This window comes from Rhincodon typus, chromosome 7 (genome assembly GCF_021869965.1).
Source record: "Rhincodon typus isolate 14 chromosome 7, sRhiTyp1.1, whole genome shotgun sequence".
Classification (NCBI taxonomy): domain Eukaryota; kingdom Metazoa; phylum Chordata; class Chondrichthyes; order Orectolobiformes; family Rhincodontidae; genus Rhincodon; species Rhincodon typus.
The window spans coordinates 47996835-48008429 of NC_063338.1; the positions used below are offsets into that span (position 1 = coordinate 47996835).

General features: G+C 38.4%; 1 protein-coding gene across 3 annotated transcripts in view; it reads right to left on the minus strand.

Moving 5' to 3' along the window:
* tlk1a (tousled-like kinase 1a) overlaps positions 1–3968 on the minus strand; it is a 133352-nt gene extending 129384 nt beyond the window's left edge. The window contains exons 1-2 of one of the 3 annotated variants that reach the window (XM_048598769.1): positions 3467–3967; positions 3036–3166 (exon numbers count right to left, since the gene is read on the minus strand). In XM_048598769.1, the coding sequence (XP_048454726.1) occupies positions 3036–3162 (127 nt within the window). In that variant the 5' untranslated portion in view covers positions 3163–3166; positions 3467–3967. Of the gene's footprint in view, positions 1–3035; positions 3170–3466 lie in introns of all 3 variants that reach the window. The other 2 variants (XM_048598770.1, XM_048598771.1) reach the window with 2 other exon arrangements.
* Positions 3969–11595: the final 7627 nt, after the last annotated feature.

The following is an 11595-nucleotide window of genomic DNA, read 5'->3' on the forward strand; positions in this document are numbered from 1 at the left end:
TGATGCTGCTTGGCCTGCTGTGTTCATCCAGCTCTACACCTTGTTATCTCAGATTCTCCAGCATCTGCAGTTCCTACTATCTCTGAAACATGTCTTCAGATACTTTGACAAAGTCAACTGTACAACAGGTAGTTTAAAACAAAAGGCTATCATGCAGATATATATTATCCCACAAAACACCCTATGAAAACTTTAAAATAGATTCAAACAATATTTTTATTACTTTAACAGAGGCTTCAAAATGCCAGAACCTTCATACTTGCACAAATTTGTCAGTGCAAATTCTTTTTGGTTGAACAACGACATGACCTTCCAAAGCATAAATTGGATAATCTGGTCCAAAATGACTCTTCCTCAGAGTCTCAACCAACTTTGTTTAAATGTCAGGTTAGGTCAGACTTCAGATTCCTTCAACCTTTACAAATGCAGCAGTGCAAAGTAAAATGCAACTGCAGCAATGGTGCAAATGTAAGTGTAAAAAGTCCCTATAACAGTTCAATATCTTTCACAGGTCTCATTTCACATGTATAAAGATGATCCAGCAATGGAACATAAAATGCATTTCATGCAAAGAATGCAAATACAAATCAACCTGTTTAAATAGGCTACTTAATATTACACACAAGGTTTATTTAATGCAGTTGAAGTTTCTGCAACCCAATGAAAACAGGTCACCTATGCAAAATATATGGCAAAATTCTAAGAACACATCTGGATATGTGCATAAAGAAATGAAGAAAGCCTCTTTTCCCAGGCCTCTTAACTTTACTCCTTCCATATACATATTCAAATTTACTGCTTTGTAAATTACTGTATTGCCAAGAAAAAAGTGAATTACTACATAACTCGCATTCCATTTTCAAATGAAGAGCTATTTCATTATGGGATACGGACTTAATTTCAATTTCAACTCATCAAATGGGAGTTCTATTGGGTTCTAAAGTTTTGCCTATTTTCTCAGACTACTCTAATCCTTCTTTACAATCAGTACTTTTACAAACTGTTAGAAATCACCAATGTGACAAACTTTTAATTCACAAAACCTTTGCAGAAATAACCTAAAGTATTATTGTCTATTGGCAGGTAAAAAAATTTCAATTTGGAATATCAATGGAAACTCATTGAAGTACAAATAAACATTAATTCTTGTAACTAATATTATAATCACAAGCAGTAAATTGAGAACTTATTCAATGTAGGAAATACAGCAATTTGCTTATTGGTAAAACTCAAGTACTTACAAGTGATTCACCAACATGCTAGAATTCTGTATTTTAAAGTTTATTTGTATTACAATAACATTTGTCTGAATATACTATGGTTATATTGCACACAGATAATCCAGATTATATGTGTGCTCTGTTAATGAAATAACTGAAGAACAAATGAACAACGGTGAATAATCATTGTTGCCTCACTGACATTGCATAAAATGATCTGCTTTGACATGGTTACTGAATATTAAAGGCATTCAATTCTTTTTCACACTTCTCAATAAGCCAATGCCTTCCAAAATATTTTCATGCAGCAATGAAACTTATAAAATTATTCAGTGAAAATAATTGGTATACTGTGCTCTCAATTACACAACTAGCATCTGTGGTTCCATGATAGCAGTTGCTATTATTCTGGGCAAATAATTTTTATGCCCACTTTTGTTAAGTATTTGTTTCCTTCTAAGTTGACTGAGTAGTAATATTTTAGAATGATCTGAATATATCTCACATGTAGATGGACATCATCATTATGAAAAAGCTTAAATCCAATGTCAACAAATAAAAATACCATACTATCAGAAAAGTCAAATACGCTGAAAATTGTTTTTCTAGATCTATAATGCAGTTTTCTAACAATTTTTCAGAAATTTACAAATAAAAAATTCTGATGACTCAGCAGTTGCAACCTTTCAAGCAGTTTGTTAATTAGCATACCATGCAATATTTTTAAATGTAATGCACTAGACAATGCATTTAAAAATCCATGTACTTTCTAACTGGCAGTCAAAAAACTACATATTCAGATTTCACCTGTAGCCATTATACAAATTTTAATTGCTTCATTCCCTTCCAGAAAACTACTATGCTAATATTTTATGCAAACCCAAAATGACTATAAAGAGAGATGCTTTACTAAAAAAACGTGCCAGCGTTTGTTCAAGCTGTCAAGTATTTTTATAGATTAACTGGTGGGCCCATTTACAATAGTGAAGATCAGAAAATGCGGTGACTTTAAGTTTAAATTGAGAGACCATTAGGTTTCGAAACCTTCTGCTTCAGATCGTGGGAAGGATGGCTGCAGTTGCCAAAAAGACTAGATGTCTTTGATCTGACAATCCAAAACCTCCCCACGCTTTGCTGCGTTGTGCTTGCCATACTGTTTAATACCTTCCACTTACTGTGAAAAAATCTCATCAGTGACTGGCATTGCCAAAAATGGCAATGGAGATCTGCCCGCTGGTTACGTTTTCAGAAACAATTTACTTAACCTCTCAGTATCATGTTGCAAATCAATATGTCAACCGCCAAAACTCGCACTGAAATAAGATCATGGACTCCCCAAGTCAAGCTCTGACTCTCTTCATCATCTCTCGCTGAGGGGAGGGCATCATACAATGGAGTAAACATAACATGTTACAGCTCCAGTAAAACCTCAGCTCCACTTTTTGTCACTTCAGAACCAAAAGGTTTTTGGATCCTGAAGATTATTTTTCTAAAAAAAAATATAATAAAGATATAATGATATATTGCGAAGCGGTACACAGCCTAAATAAAGTCTGCCTGAGATTCCGCCTGAGGGTTTCTGGCGTGTGCACCACAAGACCAACCATTAGACACCTCATCTCATGTTAATGTTACCCAGGGCCTCGGAGCAACCCGCCTGGGACCCGGTGTGCCACCCCTTCACAAATAGTATAACAAGAGGAGGGGGGTGGGGGGCAAGAAGGCGGAACGGAAAAGAAAAACAAAAACATTTAGAGAGGGGTCAGAAAGAGAGAGGCGAGAGTTGAAGCCGAGTGAGCTTGTGCAGTAAATTACCTTCTTTAGCCTTTACAGGTGCCGTATTAGTCTGCAAAGCTCCCGGCGTTGGGGACGTGGAGAACTGGGACCAAGATGGCGTCCCCTCCAAACTTCCACCACTTCCACTGTTACTTTGGACACTCATCAAGCTACTTTGAGACAAAAAAAAACACACACACATACACAAGTGTCAGCAACGACACAACACCCCCCACCCCCTCAGGAAAAAAAATACCCCTCAGCCAGCAGCAAGCCGACCGCACTCCCGACAAGAAAGTGGTTTATAAATTTTTGTTGTTCGTTTTTTTCTTTTTTTAAAAAAAATAAAAGCCCTGTCTTTTTACCCAACCTCTCGGATTCAGATATAAACGTATGGGGTTTTTTTTCTCTCTCTCTCTCTCCCCCACCCCCCCTCCCCAGCCCAATCCCCGTGACAAACGTTCACACACCTCTGCAGTGCGTCTCCAAGTGGCCCCGTCACCTTCGCATCAGTTAAGCGTCACGCATCGTTTGTGCAAATACTATCGCGAGGTTCGTGCACCTCAGCGCAGAGAATAAAATGGCAAAAAGCCACAATAATAAATAATAATCATAAATAATAATGATGATGATGGTTGGTGGTGATATAGCGGCGGGAACCCGGGCTGTCGGCCTACAGCTACTCCCCTCCCGGGGTCAATGACTCCAGCGAGCTTGACTTTAAACTTTGGGAGTAAAAGAGTGAAACCCCCGGCTCTAGCCCAGGGACAGATCGCTCGCTCGCTCTCTCTCTTTCTCTTTTTCTTTCTTTCTTTCTTTCTTTAAAAAGCTGCTGCTGCTGTTTGGGGAAACTTCTCCCTCATTGTCTTCCTGATCATCAATAACTCTCCACACGTTGAAATGAAGCTTCTCTTTAAACGTCGAGGCGGGGGGTGTTAATGGCTTTCAATCCGCAAACTATTTTTTTTGCGACAGTGTCGCACCAAATTCCTTTACAAGAAAATGGGGGGGGGGTGGAATAAAAAAGAGAAAATAATGAAACTAAAGTAAGTCAGCCGCCCCGCCCACAGCTGGATGTCATGACGTGAACCTGGGTAACTCTAGTGGAGTGTGCAGCGCATCACAGGGATGTGTAATCTATTGGAAATTGATCCACGGATAATTTCATTTCTTTGTGACTGAAGGGTGAATTTGTAGTAATCTTTTTGTTTAAACATCCAGCGAACTTTTCTTTCCAAAAGGAAAAAATTCAATGGTAAATTAAGGCTTTCAAAAGCTGAGGACGTGTGCATTGCAATATTATCTAAAAGTTTAATTCATATTTTGAAGTATATAGCAGCTTTATTCTGCCTGGTCTGTATTCAAACAGAAGTTGACCATTTTCAGGAACAACTGCTAACATTTTTGTCACAACGATACCACACAATGAGACATATTCTCTGCCTGGTTGCATGTTTCAGTAATGGTTTACTGGATTGGAATCAAAGACAGTTATATTGCTGAACAAATGAAGTAAAATGGGAGGCCACTTGTCCAAAGCATGCACACCAGAATGGATCTGTTGAGCCAAATGGCACATTTCTGTGCAGTAATCTTTATGTAGTCCTGATAACCAAAGACTTAATAATGTTAAATACCGGAGTTTCTCATAGTCAAACTATCTGCCTTGAATTTGGAATGATACAGCTTTGTGAGTCAATTATACACAATGAGTATAGTGAACATATTTTTAAAAGTCAAAACTGGGACACATTGACATTCTTGGTTTAATTGAGTTTCACATTAAGGGGGAATGAGAGTCTGTGTGATTTTGTCCAACACCAGTGGAGTATTGAGCTGTAGCTCCTGGTCCCTTTATTGAGCACTTTTACATAGAGCACCATCTGCCATGCAACCTCTGCTTTCAGAAAGCTCATGCTAAGAAATGTTGTCAACACCAAATCAATCACAAAAGCTTTTGGAATGCAAGGCTGGCTGGGGATGTCTCCCTGGGATCAGCTGTCAATCATCCCAAACTGTCCCCTCCCCCCAATTTCTGCTGTATCTTCTCTGTTTACAATCTAGTTATATTTGTGTTTTGCTGCCTCCTTGACACCATGTGCATCTTTCAAGGTTAGCTGAAAAGAGAAAAGCTGAAAACCAGGACATTTGGCAATTTTGACAAGTTATCAGAACACCAAGCTGTTCAATGAAAATCCAGGATGGCCCTAACAAAACCAAAACACCTTGTTACCCTATGACTGTCATTGTAAATGATACTGGAGCTATTTTATGGTTTTGGCCTTAATTGTACACAATCGCAACCAATGCGTTACACATACCAAACCAATTTTCTGAGGCAGCTTGGACCAGAGGGAAAAAGACTTGTACTTGTATAAAGATTTCCACAAAGTACTTTACAGAAAATTCAGTACTTTTGAAGTGTGATGTAGGAAAATACATCAGCTGACAAGGTCCCACAACTAACAATGTGATAATGAACAAATAATGTGGTTTTGTTGATTGAGGAATAAAGAAATACTGCCAGGCTATCAGGCCAGAGAATTGTTCCTTTCTAACAGTGCCATAGAATCGTTTACCTCCATCTGAGAGGATAAACAGGACCTTGGAATAATACTTCATCCAATAGGTGATACTTTGAAGAATACACCACTGGAATAAAAGGTTCTGATAGTGCATGATTATCTCTTACTTAAATCTGTAGGCATTATACATTCACTATGTCAACCCACTGTAAGGAGCCATGTTCAACATACTTTTTATTTGCACCTCCTAACCATAGATGGCACTGTTACATATTAGATCATTCAAACTACATTAAATTGGCTCCTTTTTAAATTCAAGTTCCCAAAAAAATCTTCATTTCTTTCAATGCAGTTTTGATTTGTTTACATAAGTATTTCATTTAATGGTAACATATAATAAAATCTAGCTACTTTATTTCATGTAGGTATGTCACTCTTATAAGTCCTATGTTCGTAGTAAACATCTTATGTATATAAATCCATTACATATGGAGTGGTGTCATCAGCTGCCCACCCACCCACCCACAGGCCAGTGAGACTTAAAGTGGTGAATTAATGGCCACTTAATGGCCTTATAGCATGGGGTTTAACCAACAGCAGGAGAGGACTATGCATTGTGTCCAGTCATACAACTTTCACTGAACAGCCCTTGAATCCATCGGAGGTTTGCCCAATGTCTGTCTCTCACAGCCAGCTACACCCCATCCACCTTTGTTCCCCTTCTCCGCCGGCCAATCTACAACAGCCCTCTGCTTACGGCAGTCTTCTGCCCTATTTAGAGAGACCATCTAGCCTGACCTTGCTGATACCATCCTCCATCACTTTTTTTAACTTCATCTCCATGTCTATTTGCCTAGGGGACTGCGTGCAGTCCCACCAGTGGCCATCAATCCCAGTGGTGCTCCTAGGACAAAAACATGAGGCATCCTGACTAGGTAGGAGTGGAAGTTCCACCTCAAACCAATTAAAGACTGGAAATGGCTGCAGGGCAACTCATGGAGGAGGAGGGACGGGCTCACCCTAACATTTTTGCTGGGGTTGGAGCAGTTATTTCAAGCCACCGTCAAATCTAACCCCATGTACTTTGTTGTTATGATCCCAGCTGATGTTATTATCGGTCAGATACCAAACTGAAATCTGGCTTCATAGATATTTTACTTTGTTTTAATTCAATGAGATGGTCTTTCACTGCAACAAGAGTATGCAATGCTATAGATTTGGTTTTAATAATAAAACAGATATTTTTACACAAAAGGAAACAAGATAAAATAAAATAAATCAAGTTATTCACATATAATACAATTTGAAAGATTTTGAAACACAGTAAAAAAAATCCAATCCCATCTATCCCAACTCTATCACTTTACAATACTCAAATGCCAAAGAACATCTGCTTCTCTGTCACAACTATAGGTTCAACTTAACTTTCTTTCAGTTCCTGGTCTTGACAGCTTGGTAGTCCATTCCCTGATTAGTCACACATCAGAGCTCAGACTTTCTCATCTTCAAATAACCCCTTCAGGATTTGAACCAAACTCATCTAATCTGGAACTTTAAAACTAAAACCCTTACACTGAAGTAACTTATTTTTTAATTTTTTGAATTAAGTCATTTCTCTAGGAGAGACTATGTTCTTACATTTAACTTTAGCCAGGACTTCTACAAACTGAATCCAAAAGCTTTCCAAGCCAGGCTTTTTCTCTTTAGCTATAAAAATAACTACTCCTGATCCTTCTAAACTGAAAGCGAGCTAATGATCCTCGATGTTTCCACTTGTAAACCACTCCAAATTCCCTTCATCACCCCAGAGACTCCCTCTTCCATACTGGTGTAGAAAAGTGACTCCATAAATACTGACAAGTTAATCATTAAATCACTTATGCATACAGACCAAGACTCATCAATTAGTTCAAAATTCAAACTCTAAAATAAATGATATATATCACACGACAAATCTGTCAGTTGGAGCTGAATCACTTTTGACAACTGTCTCTTAAGAAATCAACAAGGTTTGCTCATCTTTTCCAGGTTTATATATAAGCTAGAAATTGTACTGCATAAGCTTCAAACTCTATCTTTTGATTTTAGTCAAAATTAGCTTCTGTTTAGTGAAGATTCCAAACAACTTTACTTACCTTAAGATTATTTAAATTTTGCACTGCACAGGTATAAATGGAAGTACCCTATTGCCTACACTACTACTAGCATTTATCACTCTGTTTGAGAGCATTTTGTTGCTGTTCGTTTAAGAAATCGTATTGTTGTGTGTCAAAGTATGGTTCCAAGACCAATAGGGCTTGCAGCCATTATCACACAGTGGGTACTTTCAGGTCAAAGCAAGAAAAAAATCTGTATTGATTAGAACTTTCTTCAGTTTGTCAAATGCATGGATTTCTGGCTGATCTCATCTCCAGCTGAAGTCTTAATGAGTGAGTTGCTGGAGTGGAGTGGAAGCTGACGCATATTCTGATATGAATTGATATACAATACTAGACCCTAGAAAGAGTTCTAATGAAAGCATTGACCTGAAACATTAACTGTTTCTCTCCACAGGTGCTGTTTGACCTGCTGAGTTTTATTTTTATTTGCTTTTTATTCCCATTTGAGATTTCCAGCACCACGTATTTCGCTTTTGCGTCTAGGAGAGGTTTCATTTGTTTTGTATCCATTTGTCGTTCAACATTCAGGGTTGTACTTATCATCTTAGAATCAGGAAACAGATTTATCTCATTGAAGATATGACCAAAGAACTGCACTTCATCATGAGAAATTGCACTTGTCCTTGCTTGGACAAAAGTGTGTGCTTGCTAGTAGATCTTGCAAGTAAGCATCATGCTTGGCTTGTATTTTGCCATATTGATGTTATCTAACATAATCTTTACACAAGTTAGACCAGTGAGTAGTTCTTCCATGGTAGACTGGAATATCTTCGATGCTGTGTTTACTCTGAACATCAGTCAGCTGTATCAAATCAAGAGAACATGCACTGAACGGAGTGATAAATATCCTTGACCTATCCATTTCAAGTTGGTAGTATCCAGCAGTCAGTCTAACATGCCGTCTAGTCATTTATATCCTTGATGATTTCATTGAGAGTTGTCATTGGATGTCTTTTATGCTTTATTGCTTTATTGTCTCACCTCATATCTGCTTAGAATGTTGATTGACCATGGGCTTGGGAACTACAAAAATGGGACTTATCCACTGTGTTGATCCACCAGCCTTCTCAATGATATGTAGACCTTCTAGCCATCTAACTTCTTCCTTATGTTCTGTCTAATGTGGAATGCAATCTTTAAATTTTTCTCCTGTTTAGGTTGAATGTTTTTAACAATGTGAACAATGATCTGCTTATTGTTTCCCTTTCCTGCACTTTCAAACAGCTGTGATAACATTAAATGAACCATCTTTGGTCAGTTAGCCTTGTGCGTGAATGATGTTGATAGTGATCAGTTTCAGGACCTTTGTATAACTTTACTCAGTTTCCTTTGTTTAATCTAACATGAAATGCAGCTTGACAGGTTCCAATGAAGTGAGATCAGTGAAGTGAGACCCAAGAACGGTCTAGGGCCGAAACGTCAGCCTTCCTGCTCCTCTGATGCTGCTTGCCTTGCTGTGTTCATCCAGCTCTACACCTTGTTATCTCAGATTCTCCAGCATCTGCAGTTCCTACTATCTCTGCCCAGGAAGACCCATTGTTTTTGCCTGATCCTGTCCCATAGAACTTATGCTTACCATCTTGACTCAATTTTTTCTCCCATTGTACAGTACAGTCTCTTTCCACTAACATCCGTGATTCTTCTGATGCCTTATGTCAGCTCCAACATTTCCAGTTTTCAGACGCTAGCCACCTCTTCGTCATCATGGATCACACAACGCCAGGTTATAGTCCAACAGGTTTATTTGACAGCACAAGCTTTTGGAGCCTTACTCCTTGTGCAGGTGTTAGAAGAAGGAGTGAGGTTCCAAAAGTTTGTGTTTTCAAATAAACATGTTAGACTATAACGTGGTGTTGTGTGATTTCTGACCGTGGCTACCCCAGTCCAACACTGGCAATTCCACTTAATCATGGATGGGCAATCCCTGTACGCATCCATCAGGATGGTTTCAAGGCTGTCCACTTCTTCCTTGAAAGAAGGCCTGAACCATCCCTATCTATCACCATGTTCCTCTGCTGGCTGAGCTCATCCTCGTTTTCAACAACTTCTCTTTTAACTCCTCACATTTTCTTTAAGTGAAAGGTATGACTGTGGGTACCTGCATGGGCCCCAATTATGCCTGTCTTTTTATGGGGGACATAGAAAATTCCTTGTGCCAGTCCTATTTGGGTCCCTCCCCAAAACTCTTTCTCTGATATACCAATGACATTATTGGCGCTATTTCATTTGAATTGCAAATGTAATGCAATCTTTTTCTTTTGCTACACATCTTCTGCAATGTAGCTATCAACCACCACAATGACAGCCTATAAGGCACAATTTTGACATCAGTCTTAAATATTGAGTATATATACACTGTCTGTTGTAACTTTGATCATTTTCTGTTCTTTCCTTAAATATTGCCATGTTTGTTGCTTCCTCTGAAAGTTCCATTCCCTTGTAGAGTTGACATCCTTTTAGTGTCACTTGTTTAGTAGACTCAGTAAATTCTTGTTGAATGCTGTTTGATTTATTTCCTTACCGCACCTTTCCCTGCATCTCATTTGCTTCTCGTTCACAACCATTGTAAAGTGACTTCTGCAGATTGAGTAAAGTGCTTGTTTCCTTGCACAGGGTGACAGACTTTGATTATTTAAGGCATTATCTCCTTTCAACATTTTTGAAATCATGTTCTGACTTAGATGATGGAGTTTTGTTGGATAATAGTCAAAGGTTCCACTTGTATCCTGTTTGGCCTGCCAAAGGATGTAGAGATCATAATGAGGATTAGTTTTCACTATAAGTACCTGGTGGAGGTATCTTTTGACTTGAGGTAACCATAATCATTTCTAGCGTCTGCTAAGATGTTGAAAATATTTATCAACCTTGCGACAAACTGTCTTTCTGTTATGAGTTGCGATATAGAGAGTAAACACGATTTGCTCCAACCATTTGGCACAATGTGTCTCTAGATTATATCTTTGTGAAAGGTGGTAAAGCAACTGTTATGCACACATGAATATAACTTTAATTAAATTTAGAGTCATAAGAGTCTAGATTAAGATGAATATTGAAGTTGTCTTGTTTGGAGAAATGTATCTTGGTACACAGTGGCTTCCATACTTATATGACCTCTGAACTCAACTTTTGTAAGTAAAGAATTTAGGGCAGTTGCCATTTTATTTGTGTCTGGATTGATCCAAATGATGTGTTTAATGACTGCCACACTCCACAAACAAAATCATTTAGAGCAGAGATGGAGGTTATGTGACTAAGTCAACGAGTCCACTAAGTACAATTCAATTTCTTCAGAGATCCCTCTTTCCATAAATAAATCAAAACAATTGCATGCAGTACCATTGGCAAATTACCTAGATTACCCAATATACATAGTTAACAATAAAAATTATAATTCATTAGCAGAACTGTGTGACACCTCATGTCAGTTTCATTTCAGTCAGTCTCTGTCCATACATTGCATACTTAATTATTAAATTGTATAGGTTCCCTAATGTTATGCATATGGATTGTCGTTGGCTCTTTGTCTGGTTTCTGCTTGTCCCTAGGGGAATGCTCCTTTATAGGAAATGTTGTTCACGTGGTGAGTGTTGTTGCCATGGCAACTGTTGTTGTTGATTGCTGACGAATGGTGGGCTTCATGGTGGAGACTGATAATCATTCTGTACTCCTTCAAGTTGGTGAGATCAAATCTTACTAGTCAGCTGTCTGCACCAAAGGAACCGTTTCTGCAGTTGTCTGTAATCTCTATGGTTCAGACAATATGGCTGGTTGTTCATATTCACTCTGCATGACCAAGGTGACAATGTAGGCCCAAGTTGCCTCATGGGCTGACTTTTGTTCAGAGAATTGAACATAAGCACTCTGACTAGCTCTCTAAGGTTCAATTCTGACAATATCTTGGCAGCTTTATCAAAG